General features: G+C 38.9%; 1 protein-coding gene across 3 annotated transcripts; it reads left to right on the forward strand.

The window, feature by feature from the left end:
* Nucleotides 1-1,005: 1,005 nt before the first annotated feature.
* On the forward strand, nucleotides 1,006-24,331 carry ZWINT (ZW10 interacting kinetochore protein). Of its 3 annotated transcripts, none has more exons than XM_089897859.1 (9): nucleotides 1,006-1,080; nucleotides 1,957-2,047; nucleotides 2,214-2,337; nucleotides 2,494-2,660; nucleotides 3,584-3,640; nucleotides 4,176-4,318; nucleotides 4,399-4,576; nucleotides 4,667-4,749; nucleotides 4,962-24,331. In XM_089897859.1, exons 1-8 carry the CDS (start codon nucleotides 1,037-1,039, stop codon nucleotides 4,742-4,744), a joined length of 882 nt encoding a protein of 293 aa, XP_089753985.1. In that variant the 5' UTR covers nucleotides 1,006-1,036; the 3' UTR covers nucleotides 4,745-4,749; nucleotides 4,962-24,331. The 3 variants fall into 3 exon arrangements, with proteins under 3 accessions (XP_089753985.1, XP_022425165.1, XP_089753986.1); XM_022569457.2 differs by having other exon boundaries at nucleotides 5,364-24,331; XM_089897860.1 differs by lacking the exon at nucleotides 1,006-1,080 and having other exon boundaries at nucleotides 1,114-2,130.
* Nucleotides 24,332-25,745: the final 1,414 nt, after the last annotated feature.

The following is a 25,745-nucleotide window of genomic DNA, read 5'->3' on the forward strand; positions in this document are numbered from 1 at the left end:
GATGCCAGACATTGTGAACTGTACCTTACTCGTTGCTGGACATTTTTGTATTTCTATAAATATTATTTAACTTTGGTCTATCATATACTTAAATGATTTGTTAATCGTTTGATCCACTTGGGCCTTGCTTTTAAGATTTGTTAGGTGGCACTAGAGGCGTGAGGTGTCTAGGGCTAATGCCCTATTACTAAGGCAAAACCTGTCTGCGTACGCCAACCAACGTCCATGGATTATGAAGTTTTCCAGCCTGACTGGTGGAAGGAGTTACTGACCCTAAGTGATCTCTGGGAATCCTTAAAACCCCTTCGGGGTAGTTTCCTCAAACACAAGATGCTCACAACTCAGCAGAATACTGGAGAAAACTCTACAGAACTCCGAGTTCTCTCTCTGAGCAACCCTCTCCTTTCTGCTATACTCTGGAGGTCATTACCTGCCTTGGTCTCCCACAAACTTTCGGCTCCAACCGGTCAACGCAGGCAATTCGCTGGGCTGTGCTTAGGTTTTCTCTCCCAAACCCGCATCCTGGAAAATCTTTGAAAGGCTGTAAGCATTTTGAGCTGATTATTTGTTTCCTCAGTCTCCAGGATTAGTTATCCGTTATTGATGCCAAGTGTCCCGGAAGACAGACCCAGCGTTCTCCTTCAAGGGCAGATTTTTTTTTCTTTTTCTTTTTTTTTTAAATAACGGTAACTCTGAGAGTTGCCCCTAAAAGCTAAACAGAGCAAACGTCTTTTCTCTGACTCTGAGAACTAGGCAGCGCGCCACTGAGCGAGCTCAAGCCGCACCTCCAAACCTCAGCACCGCCTACGGGTTACTGCGCAGGCGTAGAACTTCTGCGCGCCTGCAGGGCTCAGCAACAACTGCGCCTGCGCCAAACAACGGGGCGCGCTAACGCGCCAATCTGCGCCTGCCAATGAGAGTGCCCAATGGTCCTTGATTCCCGCCCACTGACAGGACATCCAATCGCCTGTCCCGGCGCGCGGTTCGCGGCGGGTCCAAAGTGGACTGAGGTTTGAGCTGAAGCGCGGCCCGTGGAATGATGGAGGCGGCAGAGACTAAGGCGGAGGCCGCTGCCCGAGAGTAAGTGTGTCTCGCCAGGAGGCAGCCGGGGGCGGGCTGGGGCGGACCTTGCGCGGTCCCAAGTAAAATCAGTAATTCCCCTCCACCCCTTACAGCGGTTGCGGGTCGACTAAGCCGTGAAGTGATCCTGATCCCAGCCCCCCAGTCTTAGGTTCCTGAGGTGACGGTTGCGTCTCTCCAGGAGTAAGGGCTATGAGGGACTGTCCGTACCCCACCACGTACGCACACCCCCCAGAGGTGTGTTCTGAAAGGGGACTGTTCCATCTCTGTTAACCCTCCATATCTTTTCGCAGATCGACCATCCTAACAGGAGACTTTCCACCCCTAGGAGACATGCTGGGAGGGCCATTCAATTTCTGTCACCCCTGTCCAACACACACTCTCCCAGTGGATTATTTTGTCCCCATCCCCGCCTCCTAATGGACTGCTACGGCCGCTAACAAGGGAGAACTCTGGAGAGCCTAGACCCAGGGGTCCAGCCCCCTGTCCTTAGCTCCTCCTCAAATACTCTGATACCCTGCCCCCAAGCTTGTGTCCTCTGCGTGGCGGGGCTCCCCCCTTCCCTGTATATTTCCATGACTGATTTCAGAAACTAAAACGGTTTCTATTCAGTGAGACATTCCCTATTTAAAATCACATCTCCTTCCCCACACTCCTATTCCCCTTGCTTTGCTTATTTTTCTTCACGGCACTTACTACCTCCATGTGTCTTCCATACAAACACCATTCCTGGTCCCAGAGGGCCCTTCAAGCCAGTGCTAGGCAGGACAAGACTCAGCGTTAATACACATAATCACATATGTGCATGTGCACACAAATTGACTAGACCTAGGACCCCAGGAGTCTGCAGTTTCTCCTGTTTTCTTGCCCCTTCAGGGCCCTGGCCAAGGTGGCAGACATCCTGGAGCCTATAGGTCTTCAGGAGGAGGCAGAACTGCCCGTGCAGATGCTGGCTGAGTTTGTGATGGTGCGTACAAGATGGGAGCTAGCCTTTCACAAGCCAGGGACTGCTCCTGGGTCCTCCTATTGAGACACTGGGCAGCGATAATGGTGAGCAGACTGGAAGGTAGCCTTGTTGGCCTATAGTACAAGGAGGTAAGAATATTACCTGCATCCACCCTCCTTCTGAACAGGACTCCCGGAAGAAAGACAAGCTCCTCTGCAGCCAGCTTCAAGTAGTAGACTTCCTGCAGAATTTCTTGATTCAGGAAGGCACTGCCCAGGACCTGAACCCCTTGGCTTCTGAAGACACGAGCCGTGAGTGGGCAGGGGGTTGGAATAGGGGCTTCCCTAGTGAAGAAGGAAGAGGGACATCAGTCAAGTCAGCTGTTTGGCTGACGGGAAGACTGAAGCCCCAGTGTTGCAGGCAGGTGGGCCAACCTCACTTATTCCCTCACTCTTGGCTCTTCTCAGGGCAGAAGGCAATTGAAGTCAAAGAGCAATGGAAAGAGCTGAAGGCCACCTACCAAGAGCACGTGGAGGCCATCACAAGTTCCCTGACCCAGGCACTGCCCAAAGTGGAGGAGGCCCAAAAGAAGCAGGCCAAGCTCCAGGAGGCCCTTGAACAACTCCAGGCCAAGGTGAACCAAGGATGAGGGGAGGAGAGGGCAGGCAGAGAGGAGGAGAAAAAGGGTGAACATGCTGGGTTGGACCCACTGGCTGTCTTTTAAAATCCAACCACATGGATGAGTAATATTCCATTGTATATATGTACCACATCTTTTTTTATATATATATAAATTTATTTATTTTATTTATTTTTGGCTGTGTTGGGTCTTCGTGTCTTCGCGCCAGCTTTCTCTAGTTGTGGCGAGTGGGGGCTACTGTTTGTTGCGGTGCGCGGACTTCTCATTGCGGTGGCTTCTCTTGTTGCAGAGCCCGGGCTGTAGGCGCGTGGGCTTCAGTAGTTGCAGCACACTGGCTCAGTAGTTGTGGCTCACAGGCTCTAGAGCGTAGGCAGAGTAGTTGTGGCGCACGGGCCTAGTTGCTCCCCAGCATGTGGGATCTTCCCAGACTAGGGCTTGAACCCATGTCCCCTGCATTGGCGGATTCTTAACCACCGCACCACCAGGGAAGCCCCTGTACCACATCTTCTTTATCCATTCATCCGTCAATATTACTCAGCCATTAAAAAGAATGAAATAATGCCATTTGCAGCAACATGGATAGACCTGGAGATTATCATACTAAGTGAAGTAAGTCAGACAGAGAAAGACAAATATCATATGATATCACTTATATGTGGAATCTAAAAAAAAAAAAAATGATACAAATGAACTTATTTACAAAACAGAAACAGACTCAGAGACTTAGAGAATGAACTTATGGTTACCAGGGGGAAGGGTGAGGGCCAGGGATAGATTGGGAGTTTGGGATTGACATGTACAAACTGCTATATTTAAAATAGATAACCAACAAAGACTTACTATAAAAAAAAAAAAAGAAATCCAAACATAAAAATTCACTCCTCCTCTCCTTGTTCCCCTCCTTTGCTTACCTGCAGAAGCAAATGGCCATGGAAAAACTCAAAATAGTCCAGAAGCAGTGGCAGCTACAACAGGTAGGTCTATTCACCTAGGAAAATACCTCTTCTCGCCACCATGCTATTGCATGGGCCAAGTCCTAGAAAACCTTTATTCTATTTCCTCCAGTGAGGCATTATAGCATGGGTACCAACATGGACTTGAATCCTAGCATCACCACTTACCACTGCATGATCTTGGGCAGTCACCTAACTTTCTCTGCTTCTGTTTCTTCATCTGTGAAAGAAGAAAATAATAGCATCTACTCTATAGAGTTATTATGATGATTAAGTAATTGGTACAGCAAGTGCTTAAAATAGTGCCTGGCACATAGCAAACTAAATAAGTGTTATCATCATCTTTGTGCTCCTTTTCTCCAGAATGCCTCACCTTGTAACAACACATTCTGACCCTTCCTTTTTTCTAAGCCCCTGGTCCTGCCTAAAGTGAGTAGAGTCCCTCTTTCCATCTATGCGTCTGAACCCCCAGCTAGGTCTAGGCTGTAGGGGTTGGGGAAATGGCTCTAAGACGTCAGCATCTGAGGAACCATGGCTACATTCTCACTCCTGGTAGGAAAAGCGTCTGCAGCATCTGGCAGTGGTTTCTTCAGAGGTGAGGGAGCGTCAGACAGGAACTCAGCAGGAGCTTGAACAGCTATATCAGGAACTTGGAACCCTGAAGCAGCAGGCAGGGCAGGAGCAGTACAAGCTGCAGAGGTGAGGCCGGGAACATGGGCTACAGACCCAGGGTAGTTCAGCTGAGGTTCCCTGTCTTCACACCCACCTCCTCCTTCCAGGCACCAGACCTTCCTCCACCTGCTACACACCCTTCAGGGTAAGCTGCTATTCCATGAGGCTGAGGCAGAGATGCCACAAGAGTTGGATCTTCCTAAGGATAAGCCCCAGCAGCTGACCCAGCCCCAGGAGCAGAACATTCGGGACACCATGGGGAGAGATGAATGTGTGTCCTCCAAGGTGAATGAAAGATGGAACAGTTGGGCAGGGAGGCAGAGAGAAAAGCTGGGAGATAAATCTTACTCACTGCTCATACCTTGTCTCCCCAAGGCCAACAACCCACAGCCTGCTGGAGATACAGGCTTACCATGGCTTCCTGGGAGACAGCAACATGGGGAAGGATCCTAGATCAGGTCAGACTCCAACTCAGGCTATGGTGTCCCTGGACTGTAGGTATGGCAGGAGCGAGGGTCTCTGGTCTATCTATCTCTGTTTCTGTGCTCCGCTATTCATGGAGGGGATAGGACATGGGGAGGTGCAAAGAGTTTATCTTATGGATGAAGTTTTGTACATTATCCCCATATCCAGCCTACCCTGGGCTAATCCCTCTCTTCCTCTTCCCCAGCTTTCTGGCCTCACCCACATTGCAGGATGGACTTAAATTCCTTGAGTGCAGCCTGATTTTTGACTACATACCAGGTCGGGGCAGCCTCTGGATTCTGTTTATTAAAAGCCCTGGAGTTCTCTCAGTTGCCTGTTTGTCCGCTTATCTTCATATGTTGGTGGGAAGAACCACACTCATAGGCCAGCAACAAGATAGGTGCTGGGACTGTTGTGAATAGAGAGGGTACAGATGGGGAAGGGGCCCTGGCCTGGGGCATCAGGGGTTGCTTGCCCAAAGGGATATACTACAAACATGCTGAGCTTAATTCAGGGAGAAGGTGAATGCTTTATGCAGGTGATTAGATGTGGGAGGATAATTTTAATTACTGATCCAAATGTTTACTGAATCTCTGATTTGTGCCAGGTCCCTTGCTATGAACTGGAGCTACAGCAGTGGGCTTATCTGACCAGTTCCTGCCTACATGGAGCATAATGAGAATGAACAATTGAAAAGATAAATAGGGTGATTTCAGAGTGTGTTAAAACAGGGTAGCAAACTAAAACAGAGTAATACAATGAAGATCAATGGTGAGAGTATAGAGACCCCCATCTGTGTATATTGGCCTGTGTCTATGAGTCAGTATTTCTATTTGTGTTTGTGTGTGTGTGTTTCTGTGTCTTTGTTGCTTTCAGTCTCCATTCCTCTGTGTGTCTGTCGCTGGGTGTGTGGACAGGGGCGGGCACTACTGTGTTTGAGAAAGAGATTGCATTCCTGATTGGGAGTGTGGAAACTGCTACTTCAGAGAGAAAGAGAGAAAAATGACAGTTCTCAGAGCGTAGAAAACTCATTTTCCATATGAGAAAAGGACCTTCATGTGAGAGAAAGACCTAAACATCCCCATGAGAAAGACACTGGGGCCTTTTGTTTTTGGTGAGAGAAAGTTTTAAGAGTCAGTGTTCCCTGTCTGTCTCAGACTGGGTCACCTTCTCTCAGGTGGAGATTGAGATCCTTGTGCATTCCGATGGTTTGCCATGCTTTACTAAGGTGTCCCTAGTTTTCTCTCAAATTGTCTTTTCAAATGTGTTGGTCCCATTTTTTACGTATGAAATAGGATAATTATCAGAGGTCTTTGGGCTCAGAGAGGATTGAGGATACTCCACCAGGGAGCACACAAATGCCCACAGAGTGGCTTCCTCAACCTACTCATCCCCCTCCCTCCCACATGGTTCCTGCTGTAGCCTTCTAGTAACCCAAATATCCAGTCCCATTTTTCCCTCCCTCCTACTGGATAGGCTCCCTTACCCCTACAGTCTCATTTCCTTTCTAGTCTCATGTTCTCCAAAATGTCTGCAGCACAAATGAGAGAGCAAGAGTACATATATATATATATATATATCCACCCCAAGAAAAGAGTGTCTACTAAGGGACACTGGGGTGTGGGTTGGGATGTTGTGGAGTTTCCCTATCTTTGCATACATTATGGCTGTCAGAAAGTCAGCAGGGAAGAGAAGACACATGAAGCCCACCAAGATGGGGGTGAGGAATAATACCCTGAGATACTCCAAGCCAGGGGCAGGGGAAGGAGATTGGGCAGATGTACAGTAATCAAACACAGAGGTCTGCAAACTTCTGGGAACCAGATTTCTCTCAAGGAGTGTGAAATGCATCAGTCCACACTGAGGCCAAAGAGGAGGGGAGGCTTGATTATCTGTTACGTTCAAAGCCCTTGATTTGCCCATGTGGCTGGAGCCTCAAGTTGGCCGGAAGTGTCTTGACTGACCAGCTCAGGAATTGGGACTTGCTATCAGAAAGAAGATGGACTTTAGCTTCCAGCTCTTCTCAGCCCTCTGTTAGGCCCTTAAAGACTATCCTTGTTCATTGATACTTGCACAGGGTAGATGTGTGCAAGGAGGAGTACTACCCCTGGGAAATCGTGATCTCTTACACAAAGACATGGAAATCTATGAGTCCACAGAAGCTGCTGAAAAGGCCCTGCTGCCTGCCAGAATTTTTTCTCTTCCTCTTTTCTGTTGAAGGGAAGGACACAGAAACCAGTGAAGAGTGGGGGCGGAGGGGAGACTAGGCAGCAAATCAGCACAGTCAAGACACTGTTGCTCTGTCTTGACCAGAAGTCTTCTTGATAACTTAAAGTGAAAATTAAGCTTACTCTGTTAAACCAATAGGAAAACTTTCTTTTTCTATTCTCTTTAAGAATAATGTTTTCCTTTTTTTTTTTTTTTTTTTTTTTTGCGGTACGCGGGCCTCTCACTGTTGTGGCCTCTCCCGTTGCAGAGCACTGGCTCCGGACGCGCAGGCTCAGCGGGCATGGCTCACGGGCCCAGCCGCTCCGCGGCATGTGGGATCTTCCCGGACCGGGGCATGAACCCACGTCCCCTGCATCGGCAGACGGACTCTCAACCACTGCGCCACCAGGGAAGCCCAATATTTTTCCTTTTTAAAGATAATTTTGTTTAACATTATTATGGTTAAACATTATTTTGTTTATTTTTTTCTAGTTTGTTTCATATTTTCTAGGTATTGTCAATTTTTTCTAGGATTTTTTCATTTCTAATCTTTTTAAATTGGTATGAAGTTGTCGTAATCTTTTTAATCTAAATCTGCAGCCTGTTTTAGGATGGCCTAATGTTATATTCCTGATACTTTTTTTGTGCTTTACTGATTTTTTCCTTTATACATCCCTTCAGATTTTCATTCATATTTTTTATTTTCTGAATATCATCTTCTGAGAGGGGTATGCTCAAGTCTCCAAGTGAGAGTAGATTTGTTTTTTTCTCTTACAAACATCTGGATAGTTTCAGCAAAGCTAATCCCCCTCGTTCTATCTTTATAATCTTGAAATTTGTGAAACTAAGCTCATTTCAAATATTCTACCCTGTCATGAAAACTATCTTCCCATTTTAGAATCTTTCTATCCTTAATAAACCCCATCCTGTCTTATAGAATTATGTAAATTCTTATATTACAATTTTTACATCTCTGGGCCAAATATGTGTAAGTTTTAAAATATAAACTGTGGTATTAAATCAACTAGTTTCCTTATTCCCAGCACAGTATTTAAATGACCGTTTTGATACTTTGAACATTGGGCTCTGAAAAATTTAGTGAGTTTTGACACACTTTGCTCTTGAAACCCTGAATAACCAAGGCATTAAGTCTGAAAACTATAGTCTCAGGAATCAACACCTTGAGACCTTTTTAAACTGTCATGGCGGGGGGGGGGTAAATTCTTTTTATGTTGTTAAATTGAATTTGTGTAACTGTTGACATAGTTATAAAAAAACTTGTTAATCTTTATGGAGCTCTGCAATTTTAGATGCCATATTCAAACGTATTTCTAAAATTTTAAGTTGTCAAATGAACTTTAGCAAGCACACTTACGCAAGGTATGCATAATTCATTTCATCATACATTTTATAGTGATTATACCTATATGATAATTATTTAAATGAGTTGATTACTGTGTACCTAAAATCATGTTTTGAGATAGAAAAAAGAAGGGGAAAATCTAGAAATATGCTTTCAGATGGTGACAGAACTTTTGGAAATAAAAGATTATCACAAACATTATAAAAGAAATAAACCATAAAATTATATAATCTAGTGCACAAATTTTTTATGTACTATAAATAATGTTAGGAAAAACAAACACAAGTTGGAGTAATCAAAATAGGGTTTATTTTATGAAAGTTTGTTTAAAATATCCTGTAGAGTCTCTGTGTTATGAAATTATATTGCAAAAACTTTGGGTCTAATCTTAATAACCAATCATAAACAGCAATTTTATTAATAAAAATACTAGGTGTATTAAATTTTTGTCCTGTTTATGTAACTTAGTAGACAAGAAGTTATGCTTTATATGTGTCTTTGAGGGAAAATACTTCTCTTTAGGGACAGGGACCTGTCCACAGTCTCCATATATGTAAGCCTTGGATTTACCTGGCCAGATATTCTAGAAATAAAAAAGAATTTGCAAGAATTTATTTACCGAAATTCAGCATTATCTCTGGTTGTTTCATTTGGTTACTCCAAGTGAAGATATTATATGAAGATAATAGAGTTTTGGGCAAGATATACTAATTTCTTGGTTGAAAACTCTACTCTTGATGATGATTGAAATGCCTAACTTTGTTCCAGTATGTCATTTTCAACATGAGAAAGAAGGGGAAAAGGAAAGAAATGGTAAAATTAGTTGAGGAATTTAGTCATAAAATAGATAGCATTTGTGTGTGTGTGTGCATACACATATAAAATTGGCAGGGATAATGTAGATTAGCTGGAGGAAGTGAGAGTGACTGCTTGACAGATATTTGACCTCTTTTTTCAGATAACCATTTGTTCTCTGTGATTCCTCTCTATAGGAATATATATATCTTTGCATCCACAAATGAACATATATCAATACCTTCACACTTTAAAAGTACTTAGTAAATGTTCATTGGATCATCTTCAGGGAAGATTTCCCAAAGAGCTGCCTCTTAAGCTCAATTTCAAATAAATGAAATTATCCAGTGGCAGATTTCACCATTTATTGAATGTCAGCTATTACTGAATGTCAGTTCTGAGAATTTAAAAAAACAAAACAAAACAATCTGAGTTTAAATTTAGAGATAGGAAGGAAAAATCTAATTTTAACAAAAAATTACGTTTGTCATTAAGGACTAAGAATTGAAATGTTTTGGTGGCACCAAGGATAATCATGCATACTAAGCAGAAGGAACATTATAAGTAAAGTATAGGAAATGAGAAACTGGCAATTTCAGGAATGCAAATTCCTGACAATCAGTGCTTGGAGCATAGGATATAAGGGAGGAAATGGGAGTAGTGAGTTCATGAGAGCCTTTTACCTTTACCCTGCTGGCTATAGGATGTCAAAGCCTACACCTGGAAGCCAAGGAAACCTATCAAAATTTTATTTCCTACTTGGGTAAAAAATTTTCAAGTACATTTTAATCTATTGCAATAGAACTCTCAGAAAGTCATACCATTGGTGAGTACATTTATGAATTTAGAGCAGAATGCACATTTAGAAAGCAGTACAAATGCTTTCATCCTCCTCCTGAGCTAAACGTATCTCCCTGTCTAACCATTGCTTATTATTGGGACTTGCTATAATGACAGCAGCAAAAGAGCTGAAATCCACTTAGGCAATTAGATATCATATTAAAGCAACATTGGAGTAGCAGGAGAATGGAACCTCTATTTTAGACTGTTGATACTTAAAAATAAGTATAATACAATGATCATAGTTATTAGTAGCTGCATATTATACCCACTAAAATAATCACTAAAGCAGTTCAGTGATACTAGTATTCATGGATGATGACAGTTACCAATCCAAACAAGTACACACCAACTAGAAACTAATGAACCACCTATCCCAGAGCTCAGTGCTTTTTGGTGACAGAAGTCACCAAAGCCTTTAGTCACTGAAGGCTCATGACTGTTTGAGAACATCGGAAAACATATTCAGCAATGGAAAATCACTCATCGTGCCTGAGAAATATTCTACTTATCAAGGTTTTAGGGATTAACAATTGAAAATAGGAGGGGGGAAAAAAGCTCAGCCTTAATATAAAATGTTTATATTAAAGAATAGTGACCTACTTCACATCAATTAGAAAATGAGTATGGTTTTTAAACAGTATCCTATGACTACCATAATTTTAATGTTAACAATTATGTTGAACAATATTCAGAGATTACTGGAATGTAAAGATAAGAGAAGCTTTCCATTAGGTGCCTATGTCACCCTTGGCACTCACAACAGACAGTTCTTATTCTTTTGGAAAAGAATAAGACAAGTCTTATTTGGTTAAAAAAAAAGTCTGGTATCATAAGAGATTTTCTATTTTACTCTTCCACCCCTATCTCTACTCCTATATCTCAGGAATTTTCAGGAACTAATTCAATAGCTAAATTTAACTCTGTTGGTGTGTGGTGGTGCTGGTGGTGGTGGTGGTGGTGATCTCAAGAAGTAGAAGTGATTATTGAAAAAAAATTTTTATTACAATGAAAAGGAAGGGCTAGTAGATATTCAGTTAATTCTAATAGTCTAATAATATTGTATATCTCTTGTATAGAAGAAAAACTAAAACTGGGATTTCATGTGCCTGAAATTTGTTTTATATCTAAATAAGATAATTTGGGGGGGGCAGTTGTGGGATATTGCACAACGGTGTTATTGGTATGTCACGGTACATGTAATTTAGCAATCACATTGTCTAACTCAAACAGGTGGCACAGTCTGGCAGATGGTAGTAAGGATTTGTTTATAAGGCTCACAGTTTCTTGCAAATGTCTTGCCTTGTTCTTCTAAAATTTTGTGTGTTTGTGTGCAGATACCTAATCATATTCATATAAGGTGTGCTATTTTATATTTTGACACTAAGTTGTTGATTACATATAGATTTGTTACCCTGATAATTTTTTGTATTAGTATTCATTCAATGCCTAATCAACAAACTTTTCTGAGTACCTATATGCCAGGTACTATTCTATTTCTTTTATTAAAATATATTTCACATATAACATTGTATAAATTTAAGATGTACAACATGTTAATTTGATAGGTTTATGCATTGTAATGTGCTTGTCATTGTAGCAATAATTTGTACTTCTGTCATGTTATATAATTAATCATTTATTTTTAGTGGTTACAATAATTAAGCTCTAGTTTCCTAGTAAATTTGATGATTATAATACAATATTGTTGTCTATATTCACTATTTTGTGCATTAGCTCTCTAGGGCTTGTTTACTACTTGTTACAATTTGTACCCTTTAAACAAGGTACAAACTATTTCTCTACCCCATATCCCCTGGAAACCACCATTCTACTCTCTGTTTTTACCAGCTCAGCTTTTTAGAGTCCATGTATGAGTGATATTGTACAGTATTTGGCTTCCTCTGTCTGAGTTATATCACTTCACATAATGCCCTCAAGGTCCATCTATGTTGTTGCAAATGGCAGGGTGTCCTTCTTCCTCACAGCTGAATAATACTCCAGTTTGTGTGTGTATGTATCACATCTTCTTTATCCATTCATCCACTGATGGGCACTAAAATTGTTTCCATATTTTGTCGATTGTGAATAATGCTACAATAAATATGGGGTGCATATATCTCTTTAATATCCTGTTTTCATTTCCTTTGGGTATATACCCAGAAGTGAAATTGCTGGATCATATGGTAGATCTGTTTTTAATTTTTTGAGGAACCTCCATATTGTTTTACACATTGGCTGAAGCAATTTACATTCCCACCAACAGTGTACAAGGATTCCCTTTTCTCTACATCCTCACCAACACTTGTTATCTCTTGTCTTTTTAATTATAGCCATTCTAACAGTTGTGAGGTTATATCTCATTGTGATTTTAATTTGTATTTCCCTGATGATTAGTGATGTTGAGCATCTTTTCATGTACCTGTTGGCCGTCTTTGGAGAAATGTCTATTTAATTCCTCTGCCCATTTTTTAAACACTTTTTTTTTTATTGAGTTGTATGAGTTTTTTTTTAATATATTTTGGATATTAACCCATTATCAGATATATTGTTTGCCAAAATTTTCTCCCATCCTGTAGGTTGCCTTTTCATTTTGTTAATTGTTTCTTTTCCAGTATAGAAACTTTTACATTTGATGTAGTCCCATTTGTTGATTTTTGCTTTGTTGTTTGTGGTTTTGGTGCCATAACCAAAAAATCATTGCCAAATCCAGTATCAAGGTGGTTCTTCCATACATTTTCTTCTAGGTTTTGAATTACTTTTTGTGAGTACTGTAAGGTAGGGGTCCAGTTTCATTTTTCTGTATGTGTTTATCCAGTATTCCCAGCACCATTTGTTGAAGAGATTCTCTTTTCCCCATTAGATGTTTTGGGCTCTTTTGTCAAATATTAGTTGACCTTATATGTTAGTGCTTAATTCTGGACTTTCTATTCTGTTCCATTGGTCTGTGTGCCTATTTTTATACCAGCACCTGCTGTTTTTAGTTGCTGTAGCTTTATAGTATAGTTTGAAATCAGGAAGTATGATACTCCAGCTTTTTTCTTCTTCCTCAGGATTACTTTGGCTATTTAGGGTCCTTTATGGTTCAGTACAAATTTTAGAATTGTTTTTTCTATTTCAGTGAAGTATGCCATTGGAATATTTTTCTTTTTGATTTTGGTTTTTATAACAATTTGCATAGCTAATTAAATGTGAGAAAATATTTCTCTTTTAATTTGATCACATGATCTCACTTTGGAATTTTGATGAGGAAATTGTGTTGAATTTATAGATGGCTTTGGAAACATGGACATTTTAACAATATTAATTCCCCTGATTCATAAACACATAATGTCTTTCCATTTGTTTTTGTCTTCTTCAGTTTCTTTCAGCAAAGTCACATATTTTTCATTGTGCAGTTTTTTCACTTTGATTAAATTTAGTCCTAGGTATTTACTGTTTTGATGCTCTTGTGAATGAGATAGTTTCTTTATCTCTTTTTCAGATGTTTCATCATTAGTATGTAGAAATGCAACCGATTATTGTATGTTGATTTTATAGCTTGCAACTTTACTGAAAGTTTCTATAGTTTTTTGGTTGACTCTTTGGGATTTTGTGTATAGAAAGTTGTATCATCTGTAAACAGCAAAAATTTACTTCTTCCTTTTTGATTTAGATGCATTTTATTTTCTTTCCTTGCCTAATTGCTCTAGCTAAGACTTCCCCTAATATATTGAATAAGAGTGGTGAGAGTGGGCATCCTTGTCTTGTTCCTCATCTTTGTGGAAAAGTTTTCAGTTTTTCTCCATTGAGTATAGTGTTAGCTCTGGGTTTGTTGTATATGACCTTTATTATGTTGAGGTATGTTCCTTCTGTACCCAATCTGTTGAGAGTTTTTATCATGAAATGATGTTGCGTTTTGTCAAAAGCCTTTTCTGCATCCATTGTAACGATCATATGGTTTTTATCTTTCATTCCATTAATGTGATATATTATATTTATTGATTTGCATGTGTTGAACCATCCCCACATCCCAGGGATAAATCCCACTTGGTCATGATGTGGGATGTGCAAGGTCAACATCCTTGCAATGTTTTCTTAAATTTTTTCTTAAATTTTCTTAAATTTAAGAAACTTTCTTAAATTTTCTTAAATTCAGTTTGCTAATATTTTGTGGAGATTTTTGCATCTGTATCATCAGGGATATTGGTCTATAGTTTTCTTACAGTGTCCTTACCTGGCCTTGGTATTAGGCTAAAGCTGGCCTCATAGAAGGAGTTTGGATGTGTTTCCTCCTCTTCAACTTTTTGGAAAAATTTGAGAAGGATTGGTGTTAGTTCTTCTTTAAATGTTTAGTAGCATTTGCCAATAAATCCATCTGGTCCTGGACTTTTAATCTTAGGAGGTTTTTTGATTACTGATATAGTCTGTTTACTAGTTATTGGTCTGTTTAGATTTTCGATTTTTTTCCTTATTCAGTCTTTGTAGGTAGGTTGTGTGTTTCTAGAAGTGTATCCACTTCTTCCCAGTAATTTAATTTGTTGGCATGTAATTGTTTATAGTAATCTCTTAGGATCATATATATTTCTTTAATATCGGTTGAAATGTCTCCTTTTTCATTTCTAATTTTATTTATTTGAGTCTTCACTTTTTCTTAGTGAGTCTAGCTTATGGCTTGTAGATTTTGTTTATCTTTTTGAAAAAACAGATTTTAGTTTCATTCATCCTTCCATTGTTTTTCTGGCTTATATTTCATTTATTTCTACTCTGATCATTATTTCCTTCTAACTTTGGGCTTAATTTTTTCTTCTTTTTCTGTTTCCTTCAGCTGTACCGTTGTTTCAATTTCTTAATATATGCATTTATTGCTATAAACTTTCCTCTCAGAACTACTTTTGCAGCATCCCATAAGGTTTTATATGATACAGTTCCATTTTCACTTGTTTTGAGATTTTTTTTTTTTTTTTTTTTTTTTTGTGGTACGCGGGCCTCTCACTGTTGTGGCCTCTTCTGTTGCGGAGCACAGGCTCCAGACGTGCAGGCTCAGCGGCCATGGCTCACGGGCCTAGCCGCTCCATGCCATGTGGGATCCTCCCGGACCGGGGCACGAACCCGTGTCCCCTGCATCAGCAGGCAGACTCTCAACTACTGCGCCACCAGGGAAGCCCGAGATAATTTTTTATTTCTCTTTTGATTTCTTCTTTGATCCAATAGCTGTTTAGTTTCTACTTATTTGTAGATTTTTCCAGCTTTCCTCTTTTTGATTTCTAGTTTCATACTGTTGTGTTCAGAAAAGGTAGTTATTATGATTTCAGTCTTCTTAAAATTGCTAAAAGGTATTCTATGTCCAGTCATATTGTCTATCCTGGAGAATGTTCTGTGTGCACTTGAGAAGAATGTGTGCTGCATGGAATGTTCTATATATGTCTGCTACATCCATTTGTTCTAAAGTATGGTACAGTTCCAACATTTCTTTGTTGATTTTCTGTTTGTGTGATCTATCCATTGCTGATTGGGGTATTGAATTCCCCTACTATTTTTGTATTGTCTGTTTTTCCCTTCAGATTTGTTAATATTTGCTTAATATATATAGGTGATCCAATGTTGGGTGTGTATATATTTGCAACTGTTATGTCTTCTTAATTTATTGACCTCTTTATTACCATATAATGACCTTCTTTGTCTCTTACTCTTTTGGGCTTGAAGTCTATTTTGTCTGGTATAAGTATGGCTACCCCTGCTTTCTTTTGATTTGCATGGAATATTTTCTTCCATTCCTTCACTTTGAACTTATGTGTATCTTTTTTTTCAATTGAAGTTTAGTTGATTTACAATGTTATGTTAGTTTCATGTGTATAGCAAAGTGATTCAGTTATATATTATTTTTTAGATTCTTTTCCATTATAGATTATTACAAGTTATTGACTATAGTTCCCTGTGCTATACAGTAGGTCCTTGTTGTTTAGCTATTTTAAATATAGTAGTCTGTATCTGTTAATCTCAAACCCCTGATTTATCTCTTCCCCCATTTCCCTTTTGGTAACCAAAAGTTTGTTCTCTATGTCTATGAGCCTCTTTCTGTTTTGTAAATTAGTTCATTTGTATCATTTTTTAGATTCTACATATAAGTGATATATGATATTTGTCTTTCTCTGCCTGACTTACTTCACTTTGTGTGATCATCTCTGGGTCCATCCATGATGCTGCAAATGGCATTATTTCATTCTTTTTTATGGATGAGTAATATTCCTGTGTGTGTGTGTACCATATCTTCCTTATCCATTCATCTGTCAATGGACATTTAGGTTGCTTCCATGTCTTGGCTATTGTAAATAGTATTGCTATGAACATCAGGGTCCTATGTGTGTCTTTAGATCTGAATTAGTCCTCTGTAGGCAGCATATAGTTGGGTCTTATTTTTTTTTAATCCATTTTATCATTTACCTTCATGTTGTTTTGTAACTCCATTGTTTTTTTTCCCCTCTGTTTCTGTCCACCTTTGTAAATTGGTGGTTTTCTGTGGTAGTATGCTCAGTATCACCTTTTTTAATGTTTTATGGATATATTTTATAGTTACCATTAGGCTTACATAAAATATCTCATAAATAAAATAGTCCATTTTGTACTAAAAGCAACATATCTTCACTCTCCTATAAAGGCTCCACCCTCCTACTGCTCCTCTTTTAGGTTTTGGGTTTGTTGGACATATAATTAACATATATTACATTATATTAGTTTCAGGTGTACAACATAAAGATTGCAAATTGATCACCATAATAAGTCTAGTTAACATCTGTCACCATACATAGTTACAAAAAATTTTTCTTCTCTCTTGCAATGAGGACTTTTAAGATGTATTATCTTAGCAACTTTAAAATATGTAATACAGTATTATTAAGTTTATTTTACGTTTCTGTGTTTTTGATGTCCCAATTTACCTCTTTTTTCTTTTTAAAGATTTTTTTGACGTGGACCATTTTTAAAGTCTTTATTGAATTTGTTACAATATTACTTCTGTTTTATGTTTTGGTTTTTTGGCCACGAGGCATTCCCCAACCAGGGATCAAACCTGCACCCTCTGCATTGGAAGGCAAAGTCTCAACCATTGGACTGCCAGGGGAGTACCTGGCTTGCAGAATGTTAGTTCCCCGACCAGGGATTAACCCAGGCCACCACAGTGAAAGCACTGAGCCCTAACCACTGGATCGCCAGGGAATTCCCCCAATTTACGTCTTTTTATGCTGTGAATTAGTTAATAATTAGCTAGTTTTAATATTCTTTTCCTTTAACCTTATAATATAGTTAACTGGTTAAAACACCATTCTAATATAGACTTACAGTTTTCTAATTCTGACTGTTTTCTTTCTCCCCACTGGTACCAGTGTGTTATGTACTTTTATATGTTTTTGTGTCACTGATTGACATCTTTTCATTCCAGGTTAAAGAACTATAAGTATTTCTTGCAAATTAGGTCTAATGGTGCTAAATTCCTTCAGCTTCTGTTTGTCTTGGAAAGCACTTATTTCTCCTTCATCTCTGAAGGATAACTTTGCCAGATAAAGCATTCTTGGCTGGTAATTTTTATATTTCAACAACTGACTATGTCATTTTACTCTCCTCTGGCCTATAAAGTTTCTACTGAGAAATCTGCTGACACCCTAACGGGGGTTTCTTAGTAGGTTACTTTGGTTATTCTTTTTTTCCCTGCCTGCCTTCAAGATTCTTTCTGTGTCATTGATTTTTGACAGTTTCATTATAATGTGTCTTGGAGAAGAAGGTCTTTTTGCACTGAGATAATAAGGTGACTCTGTTACCTTCCTGGACTTGTATGTCCAATTCTTTCCCCAGGTTGGGAAATTCTCAACTTTTGTTTTTTAAATAAATATTCTGCTCCCTTCTCCCTCTTTTCTCCTTCTGGAACACCAGTTATTCCTATATTTGCTTTTCTGATTGAAAATGATAGCTCTCATGGAGTTTCTTCACTATTTATTTAAATTTATTTTTTATTGAAGTATAGTTGAATTACAATGTTGTATTAATTACTGCTGTACAGATGACTCACTTATACATATATATATATATACATTATTTTTTATATTCTTTTCCATTATGGTTTATCACAGGATATTGAATATAGTTCCCTGTGCTATACGGTAGGACCTTTTTGTTTATCCATTCTATATATACCAGTTTGCATCTGCTAATCCCAAACTCCCCCTCCTACCGTTTCCCACCACCCTCCCCCTTGGCAACCACCAGTCTATTCTCTATATTCCTGATTTTGTTTCTGTTTCATATATAGGTTCATTTGTGTCATATTTTAGATTCCACATGTAAGTGATATCATATGGAATTTGTCTTTGTCTTTCTGACTTACTGATAATCTCTAGTTGCATCCATGTTGCAAATGGCATTATTTTGTTATTTTTTTATGACTGAGTAGTATTCAAGTTTCTTCACTATTTTAAAATCTCAGTTCTCTCTCCTCTTCTAATTGAATTATTTCTATATTCCTATCGTCCAAGTCACTTATTTTTTCTTTTTCCTGTCTCTCATGTTATCAGTGCTTCCTATTGCATTCTTCATCTCATTCACTGAATTTTTCAGTTCCAGAACTTCTGTTTTGTTTTTTAATTTCAATCTCTTTGGTGAAGAACTCTTTATGTTCATTATTTTTAATCCTAAGTTCATGGAATTGCTTTTTAGGTTTTCTTGTAGCTCATTGAATTTCTTCATGACAACTATTTAGAATTCTTTATTAGTTAGATTGCAATATTCTGTGCCTTTGAATTTCGTTGCTGGAGAATTATCATTTTCTTTTGGTGATACCGTCTTTCCTTGATTTTTCATAGTGTTTGAAGGTATGCATTTCTCCTTTCGCATTTGAAGTAGCAGACATCTTACTAAACTAAGGCTTTCTGTTTACTTTGAGTCTTATGGCTCAACAGGCTGGCTATTAGAAACCTTTTTTATTCCAGAGGGTGGCGCTCTAGCTCAAATTTGTGGTTTCTTCTATAGGCACTGGCTCTTAAATATGCACTAGGCAGTGGGCACAAGGAGTCCGCAGTGGAGTTGGGGAGGTGGGGACTTAGCAAAATCTTAGGGTTTTGGGGGTGTCCACAGGGTCAGTGGGGGATCCTCAAGTGGGGCACACCCAGAGGCAGTGGGCAGTTTTCCTTTGAAGTACCAAAGCAGACAGCAGGAAACATGACACTTTGATATTCTTGTCAGCTTCCTTTCCTTTTCTCTACCTCTCCCCAGTCACAGGTCCTTCCTCAGAAATCCAGGTGCTGCTGGAGATAAATGGGTCCCTCCAGCCACAGCCTGCACAACTGATGTTGACATCACTCTCTGAGGAATGAATGAAATGATTTTGGCCTTGTGTTATGGTCTTGTGGGGTTTTTTTGTGGTTTTTTTTGCGGTACGTGGGCCTCTCACTGTTGTGGCCTCTCCCGTTGCAGAGCACAGGCTCCAGATGTGCAGGCCCAGCAGCCATGGCTCACGGGCCCAGCCGCTCCACGGCATGTGGAATCTTCCCGGACCGGGGCACGAACCCATGTCCCCTGCATCGACAGGCAGACTCTCAACCACGCGCCACCAGGGAAGCCCATGTTATAGTCTTTATATCTCTAGAAACTTAGTTCCCAGCATCTAGGGTGTAATTTATAGTAACTATCTTTGTTAAAAGGCTTTTCAATAAAATAGCATTTTCTGTTAGACATGTTATAATATTTAATTTCAGTTTAGAAACTTAGGTTATAGAGCTGTTTGATATTGTGTTTTGTTTTTCCTAGCTAGTTATCTTGAGCTTTAAATATTTTTTTGAATATATGTCCATTTACATATATTCTAAAAGGTGAAGTCAGGCATCACTTTCTCTTTATAAATTTAATTTATTTTGTGTTATTTTTTTAAGGAGTCATTTATTTTAATCATGAAGACACCTGGAAACTACAGGAAATTCATGTCATTTTGTTGTAATACTGATTGCTATCAACAGTTTGCTGTTTTTTACCTGAGTATCCTGTTTATTTGTAAAGAAGCTAAATGACAGCCTGGTTCATTTTTAAATTTTGTATTAGGAGCAGAGTTTTCACTTAGGACTGTCTTAGAATGCAAAAGATGCTTGCTTCCTGGATGTTTGTCTTAGTTTGATAATATTAAAGTTTTGTGATAAACAGTATACTTGTTTTGTTCAGTCTGTTTTGAAGTATATCTAATATTTTCTATATTGGTAAGTATGTGAAATTATGCATAATGTAAAAAATAGAAAAATTGAAAATCTAAACTCTAGGTATCACTGTCTTTGTAGAAGTATGTGTGTTTGGCAGAAATCTGGATAAAGAATCTCCAACCTTGTAAAAATCCTCCAAAGATTTCCATAAAGTTTCATACTTTAGTCCTCAATCCCTGGATCTGCAATTTCTCTAACCCCTTGAGACATTTTGTATTAACATACGATGTCCCTCTTGCATGATGTACTATCTCATTGGTGTTACTCTTCTTGTGCTATTGAATAAGAAACACCAAACTCCTAGTGTTGCGCTTACTTTGTCAAACAGTGGTTGCTTGCTTCTTTGTAGATGGTTTTTGCTGAACAGCCCATATCAAACTGAATTTTCTGATTCTCCTTATGTATTTAACCTATGCTATCCTAAGTATATCTAACATGAGAATAGCCCTGTGAAGGCAACCAGAGTCTCTCTGAACGATCTTTCAAAAATCCACTTGAGGGGCTTCCCTGGTGGCGCAGTGGTTGAGCGTCCGCCTGCCGACGCAGGGGAGGAGGGTTCGTGCCCCAGTCCGGGAAGATCCCACATGCCGTGGAGCGGCTGGGCCCGTGAGCCATGGCCGCTGAGCCTGTGCGTCCAGAGCCTGTGCTCCACAACGGGAGAGGCCACAACAGTGAGGGGCCTGCGTACCGCAAAAAAAAAAAAAAAAACGGAAGTTATTTATCTTACTGTGTTATTACGTTAAATGACGTTGGTGGAGTGGTACATAAAAAATATTGAATAGTGATATAGAACGATGATTGGGGCAGGAAATGAGGAAAATAATAAAAACTGTGTCTTAATAAGGTCTGGCAATGCTAAGTTTTCTACTAGGTTATTGGTGGTAACATGGGGTTACTCAGAACCATAAAGAAGTACTAGAGAAATAATAGAACAGGGCATGCATCTGGTGGAATATACCCCAAAACACAGTTCTTATATTTTACTCAGCTTCAGAAATTATGGATTTTTTGTAAGTTTTTTGAATTTAGGAATTAGTTCTTTTATTTAGTCTATAGTTTATAAATGCTATTATGTGACCTTACTCCTATCTGGGAGAAATGTGACTTTTTTCTTTACAATTTAATGAAGTAAGGAAAAGGTGAAAATGTTCTATTATCTTGTTTGTGCTGATGCTCAGCTAGAATTTAACAAGGTGGTCTGTTTGTAGGCAGCATTTTCAAGCATTCCAAGTAGATTTATGTTTCCCTGAGTTATAAAGAGCAAATATAATATAATTACATGTGTGTTGGGAAATAATGCTCCATATATATTTAAAAAACTGATTCTCTGATGAAGCTCATTGGAATCTTGCTTACTGTTCATGACAGCAACACCCAGATTGCCACTCTCATTGCATGAATCATCATCACACTGGACAAGGTAACCTGTTCACCATAATACACTGGCTCAGAGGAAAGGATGTTGTTTCTCATGTGGAGGCCACCACTGCACGCCAGTGGCATGGCCCGTGTCAACTCCTAACAGGTTGACTACATCTGTGATTTCTCACCACTTTAGAATTTTTTCAGTTATTGATGTGTTAGCTCGAGGTATACTGACATGTTTCTTAAAAATAAACTTATGGTATATCTTTGGCTTTCCAGACTGGCTACAGTTTGACAGCCTATGCTTCTTATGGCAGAAACTACTCAACAATGAGCTGATAGTTTAACTCTACTTCTCTCAGCTTTTCCTGGTCCATACAGCATAATAAGGCAGTTTGATTATTAAATGCAGCTGTCCCTAGAATGAGATAACCTTCACTTGTCTGCTTCCTGGGTGATAATCATGAGGAAAGGCTGGGGGGTTACAGAGACATATTTGAAGATTTGCTGTGATCATTTCTGGGCATAGTATGTCATTCTTTATACTAACAGCAACTAGGACAGTGTGGTTGGCATACCCTATGGCTGGCAGGCTGGTTGAAAGACTGCCTGGGGGATTTGGAACTGTATCGTTAGACCATTCAAGATAGCTGTTCTCTTGCTCTCTGTATAACCCCTGCTCAATCAGTCCCTGCTTTACTATCCAATCCTGTAAATTATAGGTCTTAATCAGTAACTGCCTACGTGCTTGTCCCCTGCCCTGACACTCGTTTCCCTGATAACTGATGAGCCAACCTGATGTCAATTCCCCCTATAAATGGTAGCCTCCTCCCTGGAGTAGCAAAGATTGCTGCCTTGTCCTGCCAGCTATTTGACATACACGATGGGGTGTCAATCCAGGACCTTTTGCTTCTGATTTGTAAGATTCCCTATCCAATAAATCGTGGATGTCTCTGGGCTCTTTCTTGGGTCTTGAGACTGGGCAATTAAATGGCTTGCAGGCCTATAGGGTGTAGCCCAACAGAACTAAGTCTGGTTAACTTTTATGAAAATATCTTTTTCCACTTGCATCCAACCCTTCTGGACAAAGGTCTGTTTGCAAGTAGGGGAAGGTTGGGGGGAAAAGTGAAATTATAGCTACTGAAATGAGACATACTGATTTTATGACATTGGAGGAAGAGCAAAAACCCCTAAACCTGGGAAAAGAACAGCTTAGACCACAAGAGGTGCAGGAGAGTTGTATTAATGATCTTTTTTCTTCAGAACTACGTGTGTAGCTTTTCTCCAGAAGGAAGATGCTCTGGTGCTGCTCTAGCAAACTTTACAAGTATCTTGAATTTAACTGACTGCTGAGTCTGACAATAGTAGCAAGCTGTTTTGTTAACTTGTAAGTAACATAGCATGTCAGACCCTTGACAGGTTAAGACTCAACAATGTATAATTGACATCCCATTACATGTATAATTAGCCGACAGTTACTGGAGGAATGTTAAGCCTAAGATAATCAATAGCAAAAGTTTTATTTTCAAATACAGAATACATTTTTGAAATTGTGTTTTCTTTGAAACTAGCTTTATACTGTTGAGCATTTCGAAATTTTCGATGACTATATAAATACTTAAAGTGAATATCCTTGTCTACAGCATCTTCCCTAAAAGTAACAAAACAAAGGTGATAATTGCTATTATATAACTTTAAAAAGATTTACATTTCCAAATTTTTAAAGGAGTAAGTGAATGCTAACTCTGTGATTTTTTTTTTTTTTTTTTTTGCTGTATGCAGGCCTCATTGCTGTGGCCTCTCCCGCCGCGGAGCACGGGCTCCGGACGCGCAGGCCCAGCGGCCATGGCTCATGGGCCCAGCCGCTCCGCGGCATGTGGGATCCTCCCGGACCAGGGCACGAACCCGTGTCCCCTGTATCGGCAGGAGGACTCTCAACCACTGTGCCACCAGGGAAGCCCTTCTGCCCATTTTTTGATTGAGTTGTTTGAGTTTTTTTGGATATTGAGCTGTATGAGCTGTTTGTATATTTTGGAAATCAAGCCCTTGTCAGTCGCATCATTTGTGAATATTTTCTCCAAGTCCCTCAGTTTTCTTTTCATTTGGTTTATAGTTTCCTTTGCTGTGCAAAAGCTTGTAAGTTTTTTATGTCCCATTTGTAAAACCCCTGTTTTAATACTTACTTATTAGCCAAGGAAATAGAAGTCTATACTGAAATCCAAGGATTTTAATGTTGGTTTTTTGTTTTTTTAAAAAAATTTTATCTCTACTGTCAGTATAGGAATTTGTTTATGTGATTTTTTTTCCACTCTACTATGACTCATTAATAGTCCACATGATTCTTTTTAGCTCTAAGAGATGACCTAATCACCTTTTGTATAAAGGAAAAATGAGAGGTCAAAAGTCCAGTGGAAATTCAGTTTTCTTCCTGAAGCTGAATGCATTTGCATATTGCACTTTTTAGTTGAGACAACTACTTGGCTCTGTCTTCCGGCAGATAACATAGATAAGAAAAACAGCAACAATAATATCAACAAAAAAACAATAAATAAAGATGTTTCACTTTTCCTTTGGTTTGTTATTCCATGTTACCAAAAACTGCACTGACTTTCTCAAAAGAGTATTCATAATCTTCAGGAAGATGCAATAGTAAAACTATTCAATGAACAACTTTAAAAATGATAAAGTTCATTTATTTAGATGTGATTTTTTAAATTTTCAAAGTATTATTAGTAACTCTAATGTCTGAATTCATTTTGTTATATTAAGATATATTTCCTCACATTTACATACTAGTAATTGTTCTAGCAATAATGTACATAAACAAAAGGTCAATAAACAATTAAAAAGCGTTATCCAAATATTACTTTAATATATATGATCCAAATTAAAATCGATATCATATTTTATTTTAATACAATTAACATACAATAATTGCTTTTTACAAAGCTTGCAGTCTATATAAAAATACTCTCAGGTAGGAAACACATAAAAAAGATTCTTTAATTTGTCATATTTTTACGAATGAATCTAATTCCACCAAGTACTTGTAAAATACATGATTTCTTATATACCCATTGCAAGATTAATTACAGTTGAGCGCTGGGAAATAGAAAAAAAGTTAACTCATTAGATTAATTACCTCTTCCTATCTCTTAGTAATACAATGGGGTAAGGGAAGCTGCTGATCCAAAACTTAACAAGTTTCTCTCAATGTTTTCATATTTCAATAGAATCATTTAGAAAAGTTTATCCTGGCAACAAAGCATTGACAGATAAAATGCACAACTTCCACTTCTGGGCAAGATGGAATATTAGGGACTGAATTTACTGGGCTGCCTGAAAAAAACTGAAAATAAATGCACAAGGTACATGAACGGATGTTTCTCAGGATGTCTATCAGGTAACAAAAGACGGTGTTTGCTGAGACATGAGAAAGAAATGAGGTGAGTTTTATCATTACCCAGTTGAATCAGAAACAAATGAACTAAGCCCTCTGTTTACCCAGCTGACTGCCTTGGAGACTTTGCAGGCCAAGGCACAAGGTGCAGGAATCCAGGCAAATCCAAGTGGAATCCTTAAGTTAAGAAATAAGCCAAGAGCCTGGGGATAACAAGGCAACTGGAGTTTGCACAGCAAAGTTTTCTGAGAGGAGAAAGCTGTATAAAGATAGAATTTCAGAGATCTTCAGAGACCCTATCACATGTTTAGCTAAGCACTGATGAACATGTTCATTAAATTAAACTATCCAAGGTTGTAGAAATAATCACCAAAAATGAGTAGAGGCAAAAATTCCTGCATCCAGAGATGCAGGACTTGGAATAGCACCCGTTCCCAACAGATAGTCTGGAAAACCTCATGATTCACAAGGCGCTGGATGGAGTATAAGGAAGTCTTTAACCTTAGTAGTGGGGAGTGATTAGCCCTAGACAGAGAACAACTCCAGCCTTGTCTAAAAAAATCTTAGGAGCAAGACTCTAAAGGAAAACTAGTGTGACAATGTTCAAGAAAAATATTGTGACCACAAGAATTCAAAATTATTTAGCACCAATAAGGTAAAATGCTCAGACTGGCATCCTATTAAAAATCACTAGTCTTCAAGGAAAGAAGAAAGTATACCCATAAAAGGAGAAAATTAATCAAAACTAACAAAGATGATAAAATTATCAGACAATAACATCAAAACCCTTATTATAACTGTATT

Source organism: Delphinapterus leucas, chromosome 16, assembly GCF_059928025.1.
Source record: "Delphinapterus leucas isolate spDelLeu-1000000601 "Yukka" chromosome 16, BTC_Dleu_Yukka2, whole genome shotgun sequence".
NCBI lineage: Eukaryota > Metazoa > Chordata > Mammalia > Artiodactyla > Monodontidae > Delphinapterus > Delphinapterus leucas.

What these genes read in the sequence shown, in the direction of transcription:
- ZWINT (XM_089897859.1), top strand. Translation starts at nt 1,037, where the DNA reads ATGATGGAGGCGGCAGAGACTAAGGCGGAGGCCGCTGCCCGAGA. An exon ending in TTGAACAACTCCAGGCCAAG is followed by an intron (nt 2,661 to 3,583) that starts GTGAACCAAGGA and finishes GCTTACCTGCAG; the next exon opens with AAGCAAATGGCCATGGAAAA. An exon ending in GAGCAGTACAAGCTGCAGAG is followed by an intron (nt 4,319 to 4,398) that starts GTGAGGCCGGGA and finishes TCCTCCTTCCAG; the next exon opens with GCACCAGACCTTCCTCCACC.